Genomic DNA, 21596 nt, shown 5'->3' with positions numbered 1-21596 from the left:
CAGGAATAGACAGCAGCAATGAAACCTGGATCCCCATGGATCAGTGGGATTTTCCCTGAGGAGCTGGCCTGTGCTGAGGCTCCCAGCAGGGCTGTGAGGCTGCCAGGGCACCAGCTGGGCCAGTGACCCTCAGAGAGGATCCAGTGTCACCTGTCCCAGGGGAGACTGCACCCACCTGGAGCTGTCCCAGGGGCATTGAACAGAGACCAAAAGGTGTCCCAAGGGACAGACACCATTGGCCAAGACCATTACCAAGGGGAATTGAAGAGTCATGGAGCTGTCCCAGAGTGAAGATGACAGTGACAAACAGCTGCTGCAGAACTGAGAACACGTGTCTGACACCAGCTGGGACAGGCCCTGCTGGCACAGCCCTGCAGTCACCAGGACACCCCACACACCCTGCTGGCACAGCCCTGGGTCCTGCTGTGCCCTACACCCAATGTCCACTCACACAAGTGACACGCTGGTGACGTGTCCTCCTCGTGCCTGGCCACAGGGATTTGGGGGCACAGTTGAGGGGTTGTTATGGTTGTTTTTAGCTGAGTGGGGCAGGGGCAGCACACAAGGACGGGGCCATGCACCAGGAACAGCAGTGAGACCACCCCTGCCATGGCAGGGACACCTCCCACTGTGCCAGGTGCTCCCAGTGTCCAGCCTGGCCTTGGGCACTGCCAGGGATCCAGGGGCAGCCCCAGCTGCTCTGGGCAAGCAGGGGGCTCACATTCCAGGAGATTCCATACAATCCACACATCTCCAAAACAGACCTGCCCACTCCTTTCAGGCTTCTGTAGGATGTGCCAAGGCTTGATGATGCTGATGAGTCACTAATGGCCTGGCAAGTGTCACTGCTGCAGGGTGTTCCCCAAGGTGCTCTGGAGATGACTAAAGGCTGGGCTTTGGTAAGAACGCTCCCAGCTCCCCAGGAGCATGTCTGAGCTGCTCAGCAGATGCCAGCAGCACTGGCACTGGAGAGGCATCCCGCACCTTCCAGGGGGCTGCTCAGCACTGAGCTTCACCCAGCCAGCACAGCAGGGCCCTTCAGGCTCTGAAAGTGAAGTCTCTGAGCAGAACTGCAGCACAACTTCTCCACAAGTCCAGGAGCACTGGGGCTGTCTGGAGTTTTCACTGCTCCTGTGGCAGCTGAAGATCCCAGCTGGACCCCGCTGGGCAAGGATGAGGAAGGGAAGGGACATTTCCCTCTAGAGGCCCCCCAAGCCCCCAGTTCACCTCCTTTCCTCCTGAGGATGAGGAAGGGAAGGGACATTTCCCTCTAGAGGCCCCCCAAGGCTCCCAGTTCTCCTCCTTTCCTCCCAAGGAAGGGACATTTCCCTCTAGAGGCCCCCCAAGGCTCCCAGTTCTCCTCCTTTCCTCCCAAGGATGAGGAAGGGAAGGGACATTTCCCTCTAGAGGCCCCCCAAGGCTCCCAGTTCTCCTCCTTTCCTCCCAAGGATGAGGAAGGGAAGAGACATTTCCCTCTAGAGGCCCCCCAAGCCCCCAGTTCACCTCCTTTCCTCCTGAGGATGAGAGAGTGAAGGGACATTTCCCCTCTAGAGGACTCCCAAGGATGAGGAAGGGAAGGGACATTTCCCTCTAGAGGCCCCCCAAGCCCCCAGTTCACCTCCTTTCCTCCTGAGGATGAGGAAGTGAAGGACATTTCCCCCCAGAGGCCTCCCAAGGATGAGGAAGTGAAGGACATTCCCCCCAGAGGCCTCCCAAGGCCCCAGCTCACCCCCAGCCCCTGAGCCCCTGCCCAGTGCCCTCTGTGGAGGACAGGCCCTGCCGAGCTGCTCCGGCTCAAGGCTGTGCCGAGTCCCGGAGGTTTTGTGTTTCTTCCTGAGGGGCTTTAGAGCATTAGTTGAACTTCCCAGGAACATACATCCACTTGTTTACGTGGCTGTGCCCTCAGCAGCAGGGCCCAAGGTCGCTCCCCACAGGCACACTCCAGTTTGGAGCTCAGAGGTGACACCCAGCCCTGGACGCCGCCGCTCCAGGGATGGATGCGGAGAAGGGATCCCTGTCTCCTTCCAGATGCAGGAAAAATAAATCAAACTTTCTTTGGGAGTGCTTCCAAGCTGTAACATAAACGTCCACGAGGCTGTGTGGAACCAGCTGTGGGCTGGAGCCCCAGAGGGGAGTGGATTTGTGCCAGGGGAACGTGGCCAGCATGGCTCCACCACCTGGGAGCTCTCTCCTCAGGGACACCAGTTGGTGCCACCTCACTGGGGAGCAGGAGCCCTCCCAGCAACACTCAGGGCAGGGTGAACCCCTGCAGGCTGCCATGGGCTCCTAGGCCATTACAGTGGGGCTGCAGACCTGGGGTGCACAGATTCCCAAAAGCTGGCTGGCTGCAGGCCTGCAGGGCAGCCTGACACCCTCGGGACCCTGGTGCCTGCACAGGGCACTCACCACACCCCGTGGCTGGCCTGGCATCAAACTCATGTCCACAGAAGGCACTGGAAATGCAGCCATCAGCTCACAGGGCAGCCTAGTTAATGTTTATCCTCCCAAATTCCACTGAAACCTCACAGAAAATAGTTCAAGGCCCACACTATCCTGCTCTGTTATTTGCTAAATGTGCCCTTAAAATATTCCATTGCCAGAGCACCCCATGGGTTTGTCATCACAAGGGCTGAAGGCTTTTCACTGTCCCAGAAGATCTCTATGTCCAGAGGCTCTCTTGGAGCCTGTTCTCCCATCAGTAGCTCTACTGGAACCATTGCAGTGATTCCTGGGAGCAGAGATCCCATTCCTGAGGCTGCAGGCTTTGATCCATATGCCAAAAGCCCAGATATTCCTATTTAATACTCCAAAAATTATTTTTTTTTCACTTTCCAAGCAACATCCCTTGACTCAGGTATTGCTTCCCCACACATCTCCAAGAATTCAAGAGGGGATGTGTAAATCCCTGATTGCTCCCACTGTTCAAACACACTTTTTCCCCATCAAAAGCCAAGGTGAAACAAGCTTGCATGACAAATTCCACGTGAGCTGGATTGCACAGCAGGAGTGGGACTGGACAAGCTCTAAGGCCCCTTTGACCCCAAAGCATTCCCTGGTTCTGTGACTAGGAAAGAACAGCCTGGTGCAGAAGTCCCTGCAGGAGGAGCCAGCCCATCTGAGCTCCAGAGGCTGCTGGCAGCTTTGCCAGTCTCTCAGGAAGGGGCTGACTGTTGTGAGGTAACAGGACAGCTAGAAACAGGCATTTCCTGAAACCTGATGGAATAGAAGCGTGCAGGAGGAGCTGAGTGCTCCAGCTGGATGCACAACGGGAACCTACCTCTCCTGCAGGTCATGGAGAGACTGCTCGGCCCTGTGGAGACCCTCCAGGTCCTTCATCATCTTCTTCATGTGCTCCTTGGAGTAGCGGTTCTGGATGTAGGCGAACCAGCAGCCGCCCACGCCGATGACGATGGACACCACCAGCATGAAGTCCTTGAGGTGGTTGTGTCGAGTCACTGCAAGAGACCAGAGACACTGCTGGGGCCACAGGGAGAGCTCCGAAGGGCTCTGCTGCGCCAGAGGGAGACAGGAGAACTCGGGGCAGTCCCACAAGGAATTGTGGCACAGCATTCACCCAGGGGAAAGTTGAGCTGTTTCAGTGTTTCAGGAGATAAACAGAAGCTTGACAACATTTATTCAGTTTGGAGACAGCAACAACAACAAAAAAGATAAATTACAAATCTTCCAGCTCCAGTTAGCCTGGCAATAAGTGCTACAGGGGAAACTGCACAGAGGAACCCTACCAGAATGGCTGTGATCCTACAGGGCAGCACAGGTAACTAAGGACAAAATAAACACTTGGAACAAAATAAACACTGCTGAGATCACAGCTGGGGCAGCTCAAGTGTCCAACTGTCAAGTTGCCAAGCTTTCCATCAGAATCACAACTCAGTGTGGAAATTCCCTTCTTCAACAGTTAATTCAAAAAAAGGTGTTGATGCATGTGAGAGGATGAAAGTAATTAAGTGGGGGCTCAAGTGCTACACAAAGCCCAAAAAGATGAGTCAAGCAGATTTTTTCCTGTAACTCAACCAAGTGTGTGCTGCAAAAGCCACAAATGAAAAAGAGCAGTTCAGTCCAGTGAGCTGGGACTTAATGATCAGTATCCACAAACAACAGGCAATTCACACCAGATGCAGGGGAAAAATACCTGTACTGAGGGGGCAGGCCCTGGCACAGGGTGCCCAGAGAAGCTGTGACTGTGCAGGTGTCCCTGCCATGGCAGGGGGGGGTTAGGCAGGAGTTGAAGCCCCTCCCAAGCCAAGCTGTTCTCTGATCACAGCTAAACCACATCTGACAGAGCTGAGGGGACACAGGAGGGGACAAAGTGGGAAGGCACAGCACAGCCTGACCTGGATGGACACGTGGGGACAGGGCTGCTGCCCCCCGCCCACATGGATGCAGAGGCTACCCCGCAGAGGGAGAGGGACAGGAGCCCTCCCCAAGGCCCAGGAGACAGGCAAGCACCATCTCCCCCAGCAGCACCTGTGCTCCATCACTCCCTGCGAGCACGCAGGGCAGATGCAGCACTCAGAACTAAACAAGGTGAGCGCTGGCCCCGCTCCCCTCCGGATGGATCAGCACAACATCCTCTTCCGAGGGAGCAGATCCTGGCAAGCGCCTGCACATCCCTCTGCCTCAGTCCCTGCAGCTCCCATCTGGAGAGTGCTTTGTGTTCCACCCTCCCACAGCCCCACAGCCCTGCTCTCCTGCCCCCTGGGCCATCCCCTGCCAGCCCCACCCCAGCTGGTCCCTGTCCTGCCCCTGGTGCCAGCTGGGCTCAGCTCCAGCACAGCAGCATTGCACACACCCTTCCTCTGCACCAGCCCTGGCCAAAGACACGTGTCTCCCTGATTTTTCTAAGCCTTCTAACGTTTACATTCTTGTAATGAACTTTTTCACACACTTTATGTAAATAACTTACATTGTTTTGCATTTTTTATAGAGGAAAAGAAATTTGATGGACTGTTGGTTTGTCCAGCGTCACTGGAGAGGTGGCACTGTAACCCACCAATCCACAGTCACTTTTAGAAATCTATAAATGTTGGAGTCAGAAAATAAACTTCCCTTTTTTGCCTTGAGAACAGCAGTGTGTGCGTTGTGTTATTCAGTGTCCTATAGTGATAGACACGGGCAGAGGAAACTCTGAGGAAAACTCAGCTTGGATGGAAATGTAGAAGCATGGAATGCCAGGATGGTTTGGGTTGGGAGGGACCCTAAATCCCACCCAGTGCCACCCCTGCCACAGCAGGGACACCTCCCACTGTCCCCAGTGTCCAGCCTGGCCTTGGGCACTGCCAGGGATCCAGGGACAGCCCCAGCTGCTCTGGGCACCCTGTGCCAGGGCCTGCCCACCCTGCCAGGGAACAATTCCTCATTGCCAAGATCCCATCCAGCCCTGCCCTCTGGCAGTGGGAGCCATTCCCCCTCAGCCTGGCACCCCAGAGCACAGGGGTTCCAGCCCTGGGAGCATCTCACCTTCATTGTAGATGCTTTTTTCTGGTGTCTAATCCCAACCAACCCTCCTGCAGCTCCAGATCTTCCTCCCTTATTCTATCATTTTACTTATTTCAAACACCAAGCCCAGGCAGAGCTGCAAACCCAGGAGGACATCAAGTCCTGCAGCTGAGCAGAACAATCAGTCTGTGATAAAACTGTGTCTGCTTTCCTTTCCCACAAGGAAATGGGAAGGGTTGGGAAGTCTGTTTGCCATGGTGTGCACTGCTTTTCCTGCAGCCTGTGCAGGTGTAAGGTGAGCCCAGGCCTGCCTGCTGCTGGGAGCAGCCACGGCCACACGGGTGCAGGACAGGCTGTGCCAGCCCTGCTGAGGGCCAGGCACAAAGCCAGGGGGTTTAAATCACAATCGACTGCACAGGAACAATCCCAGGTTCTGCCACGGTGCCCCCAGTCTCTGGCCCAGGGCACAGGAGCAGCAGGGAAAGGGATCAAATTACAGAAAGGTCTGTCCCAAGCTCAAAAGCAGCAGAGCTGCACCTGCAGAGCCTGCAGTCCTGGGACACCAACAGCAGGAGCACCTGGAGCTGCTGGAGAGAGCCCAGAGGGGCTGCAGCCAGCCTGGGAGAGCTGGGGGTGCTCACCTGGAGAGGAGAAGCTGCAGGGAGAGCTCAGAGCCCCTGGCAGGGCCTGAAGGGGCTCCAGGAGAGCTGCAGAGGGACTGGGGACAAGGCCTGCAGGGACAGCACCCAGGGAATGGCTGCCAGTGCCAGAGGGCAGGGCTGGATGGGATCTTGGCAATGAGGAATTGTTCCCTGGCAGGGTGGGCAGGCCCTGGCACAGGGTGCCCAGAGCAGCTGGGGCTGCCCCTGGATCCCTGGAAGTGCCCAAGGCCAGGCTGGACACTGGGGACACTGGGAGGTGTCCCTGCCATGGCAGGGGTGGCACTGGGGGGGATTTAGGGTCTCTCCCTACCCAAACCAGTCTGGGATTCCATGTTTCACCTGAAATTGTGCTATTTTGTGCCAGATAAATTCCTGAACCACAGGAACAGGACCCCAAAGGGACAGACACAGAAGGAATCATCTCTCGTTGCTTAGACTATAATTGCAGCACGCTCCCTTGCACTTGGATTAATTACAGAGCTGAAGTGGTCAGGCCTGTTTGCTGGAGGAAATGGCAGGGCTGGAGCCTGGCAGCAGGAACCAGACCTGGGGGGATGGCAGGAGCTTGCAGATCCACATGGAACCTGGCCATGGAATGTGGCTGGAAGCTCTGCCACGAGCCAGACACCCACCCCTGGAGCCCTGGGCTGGCAAAAGCTTCACCCAGCAGCAGGAGCAGCACTGTGAATCCACCTGCTGTGATCCCCATGGGCAGCAGGGTGTCTGGATTTAGGAGCCTGCAGGAGGCCTGGGGCTCCAAGTGAGGCTGCTTTTATCAAAGCTTTTACACCTGTGGTGAACAGAGCTTCCAGGGAGGAGACAAACCCTTGGAACTGTGCACCTGTGCACCACATCCCACTGCCAGCAGCTCAGAGACCCCCAGAGCCCAGCTCCCCTCCAGAGCCACCTGCCCTGACCATGGGAAAGGAGGTGTAAAGCAGCTCCTGCAGCTTGAAAGGTCACTGAGCACTGCCCAAGCTGCCACTTGCTGCTGGCTCCTGAAAGGTGTTGTGCAATCCATTCCTGAAGGAATTGGTTTAGATAAACAACCTCTCCCCTTGAGTGGAGACAAAGCCATTCAGATGACCAGAAACCAGCAAATTTTACCTTCTGAAAAGGGATCAACCTCTCCTTCAGCTGCAGATTGAAAGTGTATTTCCACTTCTCACACACCCTGGATATAGAACCATGGAATGGTTTGGGCTGGGAGGGACCTCCAAGCTCATCCCACGGCACCTCCTGCTGTGAGCAGGGACACCTTCCAGCAGCCCTGGCCTGGAAAGCTCCCAGCAGGAGCTGAGAGGGGTGGGAGCAGCCCCACGGCTCCCTGCACACTCTGATCTCTGTGCCCAGGGTGCTGCAGGGCAGAACAAACAGCTCCAGCGTGGCAACAGCCATTAATTCCCAGCCAGTACAAGCCATTCACTCTGCCATTTACACAGCACAACAACTCTGGAAAAACTCTGCCCCCAGCACAGGAGTCGCTGGGCTGGAGCCACCCAGGCATCAAAAAGCTTCACATTTAACATAGGCAATAAATAAAAAACAAACTGTGCCTGTGCAAAAAGAGGCTTTTCAATAACTGTGAGCAAAAATGGCTGATTGTACAAGCCAGGCTTGCGATTTGCTCCCTATGGCTCTGCCCAGCCTCACACTGTGGTTCACACTGCACAGGCAGTTTCCCAGGACTGGGTGGGAATGGCTGGAGAGCAGCCCTGGGGAGAAGGACTTGGGGGTGCTGGGGTGGGAGAGGCCAGAAATGCCCCAGCCATGAGCACTGGGACCCCAAAATTCCCCAGCGTGGGCAGCAGGAAAGGGGGGTTCCACTCCTCTGCACCCAAAGCCCAGAGAAAGCCATGCCAGAGGAGCAGAGAGACAAAAGCACCTTCAGTAGGGAGCAGACAGGAGCCAGAGGGAGCACCTGGAGCGTGGAGACACACATCAGAGAGCTTGAGCTCTTGATAAGGCATCAAAGGAGCCCAGGGCCTCCCAGCACCACCCTAAACTTCCCATCCAGCCTGCTGCTCCTCCCCTCCTCCAGAGGTGGGTAGTTCACAGCCCGAGTCACCAGCAGAGCCTCAGGACAGGACAGTGGAGCCGCAGGAAAGCCCAGGAGATGATGACAGAGCTCCAGGACATGGCAGAGCTCCAGCTGCCTGGGAGCAGGCAGGATTGCTGCCCTCCAGCACCACAGAGGGGCAACAGGTTCTACCCTGTGGTCACAGGAGATCCCAGCTGCACCTCTGCGAGAGCCCTCTGAGATGGGAATGCCAGCCCAGGATGCTCCAGGCTACAGAGCTGCTCCCACAAACCCAGAACCAACCCCTCCTGCTCCAGGTATCTGTGCTGGGATGACTCCCCTGGCTGAGGCGGTGCTGGGCACTTTGTGTCACCCAGAAGTGGCTCTGGTGGCCCTGGGGGCGGCTCCCAAGGCTGGCAGGTGGGTTTGGTACTCACACAGAGGAGGCCCAAAGAGCACCGTGTCCAGAGCCTTGAGCTGCAGCTTCTGCCGGTGGCTGCGGTCGGTCATCTTCAGCACTGTGCCCATCATGGTGGCGTTGTTCACTGCCAGCCTGCACAACAGGGGACAAAAACTGCTGTGGGCACAGCCACCAGGGCCAGCAGCACAGCAGGCATCAGGGAGATGCAGAGCAGGGCCTGGAGCTCCCTGCTACCAGGGCAAACCCCTCACTGCTGCTGTCTCTGACCAAGGTGTCTCCAGGACACTTTGCAGCAGCATTTTTAGGACTGGGAGAGAGCAGGAAAAACCAGGGCCAGGCTGAATTCATTACCTGACAGCATGAGGAACTGATTTCCCATCAAAATCCATCTTTTGGTGTCCTACCAATCACTATTCAGTATTTTTTAACCAAATCTCCATTGCCTTTACATCCTGGGTCACAGACCACAAACCACAATTCTCCCTTGGAAGGGATGTGGACGCACATTGTGCTGCCTCAAAACCATCCCCATTTTATCCCCAGTTCATCCCTCCTTCCCAGTCAGATGAAAAGGCCCTTTTTCAGCAACAGGAACATTTATCCAAAAAAGCTGCACTGAGGTTTTTCCAACCTGTTACAAGTTTAGGTTGACTCCCAGCCAGTGCACCTCTTCCACAGAATCATGGAATGGTTTGGGTTGGGAGGCATTTTAAATCCCACCCAGTGCCACCCCTACCATGGCAGGGACACCTCCCACTGTCCCAGGCTGCTCCAACCCCAGTGTCCAGCCTGGCCTTGGGCACTGCCAGGGATGCAGGGGCAGCCCCAGCTGCTCTGGGCACCCTGTGCCAGGGCCTGCCCACCCTCACAGGGAGAGCACAACTGCCCTGGGCATGGCACTGCCCTGGGCATGGTACTGCCCCGGGCCATGGCACTGACCCTGGCACGGCACTGACCCAGGCATGGCACTGGCTCAGGACATGGCACTGTCCCGGGGCTGGCACCAAACACAGGCCTGGCACTGACCTGGGCATGGCGTGGCCGCTGAGCTGCAGCTTGCGGAAGGTCTCCTCGTACTGGGGCAGCTCCACGTAGGAGATGAGCCACTGCACCACCTCGTCCACCGTCCAGTTGTACACTGCAGAGAGCACAACAGCACAGCTCATGGGGGGCATGGACACCAGGGAGCCATGCCTGGGGCTGGCAGGGACCTCACAGCCCACCCAGAGCCACCCCTGCCATGGCAGGGACACCTCCCACTGTCCCCAGTGCCTAGCCTGGCCTTGGGCACTGCCAGGGATCCAGGGGCAGCCCCAGCTGCTCTGGGCACCCTGTGCCAGGGCCTGCCCACCCTGCCAGGGAACAATTCCTCATTGCCAAGATCCCATCCAGCCCTGCCCTCTGGCACTGGGACACTCCAGGCAGTCCTGCAGGACCCCAGCCTCCCCCTCGTGGGACCATTTTTGCCCAGACTCAGGAACCCCTGAGGCTCTGCTGCCCCTGAGTGCCCACAGACCCCACATGGCATGGGAAGAGCTGCCTGGAGCTTTCTCTGTCACAACACACCTGTCCCAGGACTGTCTTGCCCCTGTGCTCCCAGTTCCCAAAATTAACACATGCAATGAGGCCATCAGATAGAGGAGCAGAGGAGGCTGCACCTCGTGCCATGGCACCAGCAGGGCTCGGGCTGGGCACCCTGGCAGGGCCAACACCCAAAGCGCTGGCAGGTGACCCAAAGCTGGCATCAATGGGGTTTCCATCAGCCAGGGGATCCTGCTGCCTCCACACTCCAACAGGGAATGTTCATCGTGCCCAAAGCCTCTGAATTCTGGGGTCAGCTCCCAAAGTCTCACCCCTTGCTCCACACCCTGGCACAGGGTGCCCAGAGCAGCTGTGCATTCCCCATCCCTGGCAGTGCCCAAGGCCAGGTTGGACAGGCTGGGAGCAGCCTGGGGCAGTGGGAGGTGTCCCTGCCATGGCAGGGGTGGCACTGGGTGGGTTTGAGGTCCCTCCCAACCAAAACCAGTCTGGGATTGTGGGATTCCCTCTGAGCTTTGACTAAGAAAAGCACACACGGAGTGGTGCCAGAAAAACCCATCGGAAGCAGCTTGAGAAAGGATCTGTGGGAGGAGGTGGAGCAGGTGCTGCAGCCCAAGTGAACCAGGTGAACTCTGCTCCTTAACCTCCTCCCCGGGCATCTGTGCATTATTTATGGGCTGTCATGCAGCTCCAGAGCCTAAGTGAGGAAACCTTAGGAAATCAAGCTCCTGCCTCTGCCACTTCCTTGTGCTGTACTTACAGCAACGCTCTGAATGCAAACACAATCCCAGAATCCCAGACTGGTTTGGGTTGGGAGGGACCTCAGAGCCCACCCAGTGCCACCCCTGCCATGGCAGGGACACCTCCCACTGTCCCAGTGCCATGTCCCACCTGGCCTGGGACACAGCAGATGTGTTTATTGGACAGGGGCTTTGTTACACTTGAATTTATCATCCCCTGGCCCTGCAGGGCTGCCTGGCTCTGCTGCAATGCCAACCCTGACTGGGCACACAAGCACAGAAACATCTGCCCAAGCTCCAGGGAGCCCAACACCTCCCACGGGGAGCTGAGGGGTGAGGGAGAGGAGGGAGGAGAGAGCTGGGGGATGTGGGGGAGCTGAGAGAGATGAGGGAGATGGAGCTCAGATAAGTGAGATGAGAGATCTGGGAGAGATGAGGGAGATTGAGCTGTGACAGATGGGGGAGCTGAGAGAGATGAGCGAGCTCAGAGAGCTGATTGAACTGATGAAGAGGAGAAAGATGAAGATGAGGAAGCTGAGGGAGCTCACAGACCCGAGGGAGCTGAGGGAGGTGGACCTCAGAGAATGACAGAGATGAGAGAGATGAGGGATCTGGGAGAGATGAGTGAGCTCAGAGATGGAGCTCAGAGCTAACTGAGTGGATGAAGCTGAGGGAGATGATGAAGCTGATGGAGCAGAGGCAGAGCCCAGCACCAAGCAAGGACAGCAAGGCTCCAAAGGAAGGTGCCATCCCCATGGACGCTGGCACGGTGACCCAGCTGCAGGGTGGCACAGACAAGGCCACCAACCCTCCCTACTGTCCTGGTCACTGTCCCACACACTGGGGGGCACGAGTGGCTGTGGGCACCAGCAGGATGCCAATGATGGAAGGATGGGAGAAGCCACAGGCCCTGCATGGTGACATCATCAGCACTTTCCACAGGACATGAGGCCCCATCCCCAGCCAGCAGCACTGCTCGCCCTGTGCTCCTCCAGAGCCCCTGGCTCCTCTCACTCCCACGTGCAGCTGTGGCTCTTTTGGGAAGAATCCCTGAGAAGCACCGGCACAGATGGGCAGGACCCTGCCCCACCTCCCCACCCAGGGGATGATCTGCCATTGCTTCCACGGCTTTGGCAGAGCCAGGCTCGCCCAGGTGCCATCCCTCAGACCCAGCACCTCACAAGGACATCACAGCCTTTATCTTCTGCCATAATTCAGGGGCAGAAATGTCTTTTTACTTTCCACACGTGACCAGGAACAGCATCAATGGACGGGAGGAAAAGCAAAGGTTTGAAAAGAAATGACACAGGCCCAGCCACCCCATCCATCCCATGAGATGTCAGTGCCCTTCACAGCTGCTTTTCACACCCACAGGAGGGAGCAGACCTTTCCTAAAGCCTGATTCATGACTTCAGTCAAACTCCAAAATTAGGCTTCAAACTTCCCTGGAAGAGCCGCAGGCCAGGCTGGACACTGGGGCTGGAGCAGCCTGGCACAGTGGGAGGTTCCCACCTGGCAGGGGTGGCACTGGGTGGGCTGTGAGCTCCCTCCCATGCCAAACTCTCTGTGATTCCATGACATCAGAGCACCCTTCAGAAACCAGTCACTTGTTCCATCAGCCAGATCTACAAGATGATGACAGAGAAGACAGGAGCAGGAGCTGAGTGCAGCACTGGCCACCGACTGTGCCACAGCAGCCTGCCAGGTCCTGGTGTGCCAGGGCCAGGGCCAGGGCCGCTCAGTAATTAGGGGCCTGCTGAATATCAAGGGATGTTCTCCTCCATCCCTTAAAGATTTCTGCCCTTTCCCAGCTGACAGCAAAACACAGTCCAGGCAAAGCCATGTGTAAACAGCCTGTAATGGGATAAATATTTCTTACAGGAGACACTCCTGGCACACAGGAGGCACAGGGACTCAGAGTCATGGAATCACAGCATGCCTGAGGCCAGAAAATCCCTCTGAGCCCAGAGTCCAACCACCCCCAGCACTGCCAAGGCCACCCCTGACCATGCTCCCAAGTGCCACATCCACAGGGTTGTGATATCCCCCCAGGATGTGCTTCCCTCCCTGTCCTGGGCAACTGTGCCACTCCTAAAGCGCTGTGGACAAGAATTGTCAACACATCCCTGTCCAAATCCATGGGAGAGAGTTTGGTCTGGGATACACAGCTCTGGAATTGTCACATGGATATCACAGAGACTGCTTTGGGTAGGGAGGGACCTCAAATCCCACCCAGAGCCACCCCTGCCATGGCAGGGACACCTCCCACTGTCCCCAGTGTCCAGCCTGGCCTTGGGCACTGCCAGGGATCCAGGGGCAGCCCCAGCTGCTCTGGGCACCCTGTGCCAGGGCCTGCCCACCCTGCCAGGGAACAATTCCTCATTGCCAAGATCCCATCCAGCCCTGCCCTCTGGCACTGGCAGCCATTCCCTGGGTGCTGTCCCTGCAGGCCTTGTCCCCAGTCCCTCTGCAGCTCTCCTGGAGCCCTTCAGGCCCTGCCAGGGGCTCTGAGCTCTCCCTGCAGCTTCTCCTCTCTCGTCTCCTCATGCACAGCCCCTGTGTTTCCAATCCCTGGTGCAGATGCTGCACCTCACTCACTGCTCCAGGGAATGGGAGGGGCTGCTGCACTCCCTGCAGCTGCACCCACAGCTCTGGGAACACAGAGCACATCCCACCAGAGCAATTTAAGGAAGAAAAGTCAAATACCAACAGGACACAAATGAGAAACTGAAATTTCTCTGGCTGGTGAACTGATTAGAAGATTAATATCCAGTATTTCAGGGAATGAATGTAGACAGAACTCCTCTTTTAGAGATGAGGAGCATTAAAAAAACTGGATTACTGATTTCTGTGGAATTCTGTGTGAAAGCACTGGGGAAGCACTTGCCAATCTTAAAAGTTTATTCCAAGATTGCCAAATTTCAGGAAGTTTCTCAGCAGAAGCTGAACTCCCACCACCTCCCTGGATGCTGGGATAAATAACAGCATTTTGGAACAGCTAAAAGTTATTTCTACATGGAGTGTACTTATGACACTTCCTGGATTTTATTCTCTCTTCTTTTCACTGTGAAGGAGCTTTCCAGGTTAAAAACATTTCTCCCAAGGAAAGCACAACCTGCAGGAAAGCTCCCAAGCAGCTCTCCTGAATCTTTAGGATGTTATCACCCCATTACAATTTCATCTGGAACTGGGGGTTTGAAGAACCTGGAATTTGGCTGTATTTTACATCCACTTCTAAGGCAGAGGAACAAAACAAGAACTGATCCTTTGGTGGCCATGCTCAGGTGCAGCAGGAAGAGTTTGGAAGGACCAACCCTGAGGAAATCCTGGGAATGCACACCCCAAAAAGGGAGCTGGAAGAGCACAAGGCCTGGAACAAGGGAGGAAGAGCAGCACAATCCTCCTGAGAGCTGCACACTCTGCCCAGGGCATCTGCAATCCAAACTCTGGCACTCCTGGGAAAGGATTTCTTGGCTTTTTGCCCCTTTTTTTACCTTCTGATGTTTTCCAGGCCTTCCAGAGGTCCTCCACACTGATGAGCTTGTCCTCTCCATGGAAAGTGCTGTGCTTGACTGCTGGGTCATGGTAATTCAAGTCTTCCCTCAAGAACTAGGAGAGGAATTAACAGCAGGATTAAGCTTTGGTTCATCTTTTAGGGAGATGAGGAGCATAAAAAAAATCTGAAAAGTAGTAATTTTGATGGGAAAGTAACAATAAATCTGAATTTTAAAAACCCCATAAATATAAAGGATATATTAGAGATATACATCTATCTTTTATACAGATATAGGCATATTCCCTGCTGTACCCCTGAATATCTCTGTTCCTGGGAAGACCAGCCAGGAAATACTCAGTAAATAAATATGTTAAATTCATTTTAATACAGAAAAGGGGTAATTAATTAGAACCTTTGGCCTTGGGATTCCAGACTTTTCTCTGAATTATAGTAACACCAAAAATTCCCCTAAGTGGCACAATGAAACCAGCTTTATGTCACTGGAGTAACAACCCAAGAATTATTACTGGATTTGATCTGCGCCTTCAAATCCAAGCTGGAACAAATGCCACGGGCAGGAGGGGAGGCAGTTCCACTGAAAAATAGAAATAAATCTGTGTATCCCAGCTCAGTGGGGGCCCAGAGCAGCTGGGGCTGCCCCTGGATCCCTGGCAGTGCCCAAGGCCAGGTTGGAGCAGCCTGGCACAGTGGGAGGTGTCCCTGCCATGGCAGGGGTGGCACTGGGTGGGCTCTGAGGTCCTTCCCAACCCAAACCAGGCTGTGAAATCCACCAGCAGACAGAGAACCACTCACACCCCAGTGCCCAACAGGTGGAACCAAGTTCAAGGATAATTCCACATTCCCACCCCCCAGGACACGATGCCCACACAGGCAGCTTCATCCCTGGGCTCTTCCACGTGCTACAGGATGATAAAAACACCCAAGAAACACCTTAGAGCTGGAGGTGTGTTTAACATCAGACAGGGCACGGAGAAGATCTGGGCAGCTTTGGATCCCAGGCTCCCTGCAAAGCCAGGGAGGCAGCTCCAGCCTGGGGCTCTGCCCTGCTGCCCAAAGGCTGCCAGGGCAATTTCTGCCTGCCAGAACACAGGAAAATGGAGAATGTGGGGAAATGTGGAAAACAGGAGAATGTAGGGACGTGGGGAAATGTGCAAAACGGGAGAACGTGGGGAAATGTGCAAAACGGGACAATTTGGGGAAATGTGGAAAATGGGAGAATCTGGGGAAATGTGGAAAACGGGAGAACGTGGGGAAATGTGCAAAACGGGACAATTTGGGGAAATGTGGAAAATGGGAGAATCTGGGGAAATATGGAAAACGGGAGAACGTCGGGAAATGTGCAAAACGGGACAATTTGGGGAAATGGGGAAAATAAGAGATTGTAGGGAAGATGTGTGTTTCAGCAGGGCCAAGCCCTGTCCCCCCGTGGGTGCCGCCGTGACCCAGTGGGAACGTGGCAATGTCACCAATGTCACCGGCCCAGCTCCAGCTCCCACCACAGCACGGTCAGCTGCTGCTCTGTATATTTAGCTCGGGAGCACAGAAAGGAAAGGTGATCCCTCAGCTTCCCTTGGGCTCACGGGGGCCATAACAAACCCAAGGACTCGGCAGAGGGGACAGAGCTGGGCTGGGGGATGTCCCAATAAATGAGCAGGGAGAGGATGCAGGATGGGGCTGGGGGAGCTGGGAGGAGCCCACCAAAGCCCAGACAGACCTTAAAGCACATTTTCCATCAGTACCTTCTGGGGAAAAGACAAACACATGGGAGTCCTGCTGTCTTATACAGCAAGAGTTCTATTATCATTATGGTGCAAGGATTCCATACCACCATGGTTTTGTACCTCCTCGTTGTTTCTCATAGGCAGCTCCTCTAAGCACCAACAGGTCCTGGTCCTTGCAGCAGCCATCTGACTCCAGATCCCACCAACCCACTCTTTTATACCACTGTTCTTATTGGCTACAGGCGTGGCTGTTCAGATCAGGCCTGCTCCTAATCTTTAGTAATTGGCTCAGCTGCAACTCGTTGGGGGATAAGATTACATTCTATACCATCTTCATTTACCCATCCTGTATCCCACTACAGAGTCCCAGACTGGTTTGGGTTGGAAGGACTTTGAAGTCCACCCAGTCCCACCCCTGCCATGGACAGGGGCACCTTCCACTATCCCAGATATTCCAAAGCCCAGGCACAAGAAACACTGTGCAGAGCACTGACCGACTTGCAAACCACTGAGAAGCAGCACTTCCAAGTGTTAAAGATCCCACTGATCCCGGGCCTGGAGACACCCAAAGCTCTGAGTCCTGGACAGAGAGTGGACCAGACCATTGCCAAAGTCCCACAGACCATCTCCAGGATCCCATCCAGACCATCCCAGCCTCAGCCAGGCTGTGAATCCACAAGGAAACTGAGTCAAACCCAAGTCCACGGAACGACAAACCCTGGTCAAACCAGCCAAAAGCAACAGGACCAGAACCACTGCTACAAACCCTGGGAGGAGCTGGGATCACAGTGGGAAAACTCAGCCTGGGAATGCTGATCTTGGTGCTCTGGGGCCTCCAAGAGCAGGAGGACCTGGAGCTGCTGGAGTGAGCCCAGAGGAGCCACGGAGCTGCTCCGGGGCTGGAGCCAGCCTGGGAGAGCTGGGGGGGCTCACCTGGAGAGGAAAAGCTCCAGGGAGAGCTCAGAGCCCCTGGCAGGGCCTGAAGGGATCCAGGAGAGCTGCAGAGGGACTGGGGACAAACTTGCTGGCTGAAGGCACACTCAGAAATGAGCAGATCCACCAAATGGGATTTTCTGGAGAGTTTTTTTTTCCATAGAATCACGGAATCTCCTGAGTTGGGAGGGACCCAAAAGGATCATCAAGCCCAAGCCCTGGCTCTGCACAGCCACAACAACCCCACCTTGTGCCTGAGAGCGTTGTCCAACCTCTCCTTGAACTCTGTCCTGTGGTTTTTTTTATCTGCAGAAACTGCAGCTACTGGAGTGATTTTTCAAAGCTTCCCATCCCTCCCACAGCCCTGGATGTGTGCCACCCTCCCTCCCGAGCACCATCTCCTGCTGAGCCCAGCCAAGGGCCAGAGCCGGCCACGAGCCGGCAGCTGCCTGTGCTCCCCAGCCCCAGCAGCTGCCCCCAGCTGCCCCAGAGGCACAGAAAACTCCTGGCTCCAAGGCCTTCTCCACCCAGCGAGCCCAGGCAGCAGCACCTGGCTCTGGGAGGAGCCAGAGAAAGGCTGAGCAGCCACACAAACCTTGTTTCCTGAGGAAACCAGGCTGGCAGCATCCCAGAGCCCGGGCACTGGGCAGCCACATCCCAAAGAGCCAGAGCTGCCTTTGCTGCGAGCGTGGAGACAGGAATAGATCCCTAATTAGAAGATTTCCCCATGAGGGACAGTTCTTTCACTTTAATTGAGGCCACTGATGTCATCTGAAACTTCATTGAAACTGCAAGGATGATGTATGGACAGCGCGAAGCTGTGGGACACAACTCCACCCATCATTTATTTTAAAAATACCTGTGCTGTCTGTGTGTCCCCTTCTGCCCAGGCAGGGGTTTCAGTCTCAACAAAACACTCCCATCATTGACCCCCAAAGGGTAGGGGCCAAAATAATAAATGAAAATGTAAAGTTCTCAACCAAGCAGGAAAATGCCCATCCCTGGAAGGGTTCCAATCCAGGCTAGACCAGGCTTAGAGCAACCTGGCATCATGGAAGGTGTCTCTGCCCATGGCAGGTGGTGGAACTGAATGAGGCTTAAAGTCCCTCCAAACCAGACCATCCTGGAAGCCCATGAACCCCGTAAAAGGTTTAAATTTGAGCCTCCTGCATTCTTCCCAATAATCCCCCAGCAGCTGTCCCCCCAGAGCCCAGAGTTAAACCTGACTGCAGGGTCCATGGTGGGGAGAGCGATAACCTTGACAGGGAGAACACAGCAGGAGCCGGCTCAGAGAGGGAAATTCCTGCAATACCTCACTGAGTGGCTCCAGAACTTACAGACAGGTGAACCTAATGCAACTTCAATAAAAGCTTAGCAGAGGTAAAGCAGCAGCTGCATGGATGGAATCCAGGGACAGGGAATCACTGAAGTTGGAAAAGACTTCCAAAACCATGGACCCCAACTGTAAATGCAACAACCTGAGCACTCTGGCTCCGGGCAATCCCAGCACAAACACAGCCTGGGGAGAATGGACTGGGAGCAGCTCCACAGGCCCTGGCCACGAGCACTGGGACCTGAAATCCCTGTGCCCTGGGCTGATCCCACAGTGTGGGCAGGAAGGGGATTGGGATTGTGCCCTGCTCAGGCTGGACAGCCCTTTCCAGGAGGAATTTTCCCAGTGTCCAACCTGAACTTCCCCTGGTTCAATTAAGGCCGCTCCCTCTGCTCCTGTCCCTGTGCCCTGGGAGCAGAGCCCGACCCCCCCGGCTGTGCCCTCCTGGCAGGGACTTGTGCAGAGCCACAAGGGCCCCTGAGCCTCCTTTGCTCCAGGCTGAGCCCCCTCAGCCTCTCCTGGTGCTCCAGACCCTTTTCCAGCCCTGCTCCCTGCTGAAAGCAGAGCAGAGGTGCTGGGAGCAGGAGCAGCCCTGGCAGGGCTCAGAGGGGTTTGGGGAGTGGCTGTAGGAGCACCAAGGCAGTGATTCTGGAGCCTCCTGGAAAAACCCATTGAATTCCTCCCCCCTGGCAGTGTCTCTGTGCCAAGGCTCTGAGCACACATTCCCAGCAGTGTTTTGTACCAGGAGCACCCAATGACTCTAGTGGGAGCGGGGGCAAGATTTGCTCAGAGACATAAAACTGCCAGCTCTGCCCAGCCCTAAGGACACCAGGCTTATTCCTACTTTAATGCCAGGGAACAGCACACTTGGGCTGAACTGGGCTGCCCAAGGCTGCCCCAGCCCCTGGGAGAGGCTGAGCTGCAGCTCCAGCCACCCAGTGCAGGGAGCTGCCTCTAGGGAAACACCTCAAGAGGTGGAGGAAATGCAACTGGAAGCCTTTCAATTGTTTTCATTACTCAGTCAAGTGGGATTGAGGCAGAGGGAACAGCCCAACAAGCTGGGAACAGCCACCCAAAACCAGCAGCTCCTGGCACCAGGGGCCTGTGCCATGTCCCTGGGGACTGTCACTGCTCCAGAGGGACATTCTGATGGCTGGGTTTGCAAGAGCAGCTGGGGCTGCCCCTGGATCCCTGGCAGCATTGGACACTGGGGCTGGAGCAGCCTGGGACAGTGGGAGGTGTCCCTGCCATGGCAGGGGTGGCACTGGGTGGATTTAAGGTCTCTTCCAGCCAAACCAGTCTGGGATTCTGTCACCTGGGACTGCAGAGCTACCCGTGAGTGGCAGCACATCCCTGCACCCACGTGCTTCCTTTCAGCTTCCAACACTCTGCCTTTCCTGTTTAGCTGCCAGTTCTCCCTACAAGACAGAATTCCTCACCTCCAACGAGCACCCACCACAACTGAGGCAACACTGCAAACAAAGAGCTTTCCCTTTTCCTGCAGACTCTTATTTCCATCGGTGCTTGTGTAAACAAAGAACAACTTTCTCTTCAATCCTTTATCAGCTAAAATGTCTAAGGCTAACACAACAAAAAGCTGCTCCTTTTTTAGCAGTGAGCACACATGGACTGAAACTGCTTTAGTTGGCTGCTGCAAGAATGCAGTAAACATAAAATCATGGAATGGTTTGGGCTGGGAGGGACATTAAAGCTCATTTAATTCCATCCCCTGCAATGGGGGATGGCCCCCCTACCATGGGGGACACCTTCCACTGTCCCAGGTTGCTCCAAGCCTCATCCAACCTGGCCTTGGACACTTTTAGGGATAAGACACCCACAGCTGCTCTGACAACAATGAAGTGGCTACAAACCCCCAGCAGCAAAGAGAAGCCCCAGCCAGCACTGGTGACAGTGCTGAGACACCCCTTGGATCATCTCAAGGTGACACGTGGCTTCCCCTGTGCTGAGGAGGAGGCACCAAGCCCAAGTGCAGCCCTGGGCACAGCAGCCTGACTGTGAGAGCAGCCCCAGCACTGGGCTGGACAAGGCCCTGGTGATACCTTGGGTTTGAAGTTTCTCTTTTCTGTTTTGGTGTGCAGCTTTTGGCTTTACATTTAGTATTACCAGGATCTTTTCACAGGGTGGTGAAGACAAAACCACCCTATTCTAGCTGGAGACTCAAGGACAATCTCTTCAAACTTCAGGCCCAAAGCACAAACAATGTGAAAAGAGGAGGGTGGGCAAGCGAGCAAGGAGGATGAAACTTCATCATTCGAAGTCATTAATTGGACAGTGAACTCCTGTATGCAAATGGACTAAAACTTATACAAATGTGAGATCCCATGACCAAGCTCTTTTGCTTCCATCTTGGTGCCACCTGGGCAGAGCCACGACTGTGGCTGCGGTCCTGCCAGGGTGTGGCCTTTGAAGTCCCTTCAATAAATACCCTCTCTACTGCCCATAACTCCATCTAGCCCCTGTTCCAGCTGCTCAAGGCCCCACTGGGCACAGCCCAGCCCTGCACCGACCTCGTCGCTCTCCTCCACGTCCACGTTGCCGTTGGCATCGTCGTCCATCTGCTTGTGGATGTTGCGCACGGCCTCGAAGCTCAGCTGCTCGTCCTCGTCGTGGCACAGGGCCTTGTCGATGCGGCAGAACTCTGCAGGGGCGACAGCAGCACGTCAGGCAGCAGCACCAACCCTCAGGGAGCACCCGTCCCCTGGTGGGTCCCTGCAGCTGGCTGGGCACGGAGCCTGGCTCCAGCAGAGCAGGGCAGGGCAGGGTGTCCCTCTCAGCCCAGCCCTCCACACACACTCCACCAGGGCAGCTCTCCTGGCACGGGCTGGCTCCTGCCCGTGGCCCCAGCAGGGCAGGGCAGGGTGCCCCTCTCAGCCCAGCCCTCCACTCTCCCAGCAGGGGCTGGCTCCTGCCCACAGCCCCAGCTCCACGTCTCCCTTGGAGGCTGCTGGTGTTGGCACCATGTGCAGCCAGGGCGTTTGGGGAGGAAGAGCTTTGTGTTTATAAAACACGGCAATTAAAACCCTTCCCTCTTCCTGATTATGGAACAGGCTCTTCTGGCTGCTTTTCACATCATTTTCTACTTTCTAAGACTAACACTTTACATTTTGCTGCGTGCCCGGGTCCATGCAAGCACCAAACAGGGCTGATCCAGCCCTCCATGGCACTGTCAGGGGGTGACACCAGACCCAGGGATGGGCAATCCTCAGGGACCTGGGCAGGCTGCAGAGCTGGG

The 21596-nt window shown here is 55.6% G+C and overlaps 1 protein-coding gene across 1 annotated transcript in view; it reads right to left on the bottom strand.

Annotated features, from left to right (window-relative positions):
• STIM1 (stromal interaction molecule 1) overlaps positions 1-21018 on the bottom strand; it is a gene marked incomplete at its 5' end in the record, with an annotated part of 45856 nt that extends 24838 nt beyond the window's left edge. Inside the window, 5 exons of the mRNA XM_031062620.1 lie at positions 3278-3455; positions 8577-8692; positions 9587-9698; positions 14334-14448; positions 20872-21018. Coding sequence (XP_030918480.1) covers positions 3278-3455; positions 8577-8692; positions 9587-9698; positions 14334-14448; positions 20872-21018 — 668 coding nt within the window. The remainder of the gene's footprint in view (positions 1-3277; positions 3456-8576; positions 8693-9586; positions 9699-14333; positions 14449-20871) is intronic.
• Between the last annotated feature and the right edge of the window lie 578 nt (positions 21019-21596).

This window comes from Geospiza fortis, unplaced genomic scaffold, assembly GCF_000277835.1.
Source record: "Geospiza fortis unplaced genomic scaffold, GeoFor_1.0 scaffold96, whole genome shotgun sequence".
Lineage (NCBI taxonomy): Eukaryota > Metazoa > Chordata > Aves > Passeriformes > Thraupidae > Geospiza > Geospiza fortis.
Note: the sequence above shows the minus strand (reverse complement) of the source record. Positions and strands in the feature narration are given on the sequence as shown.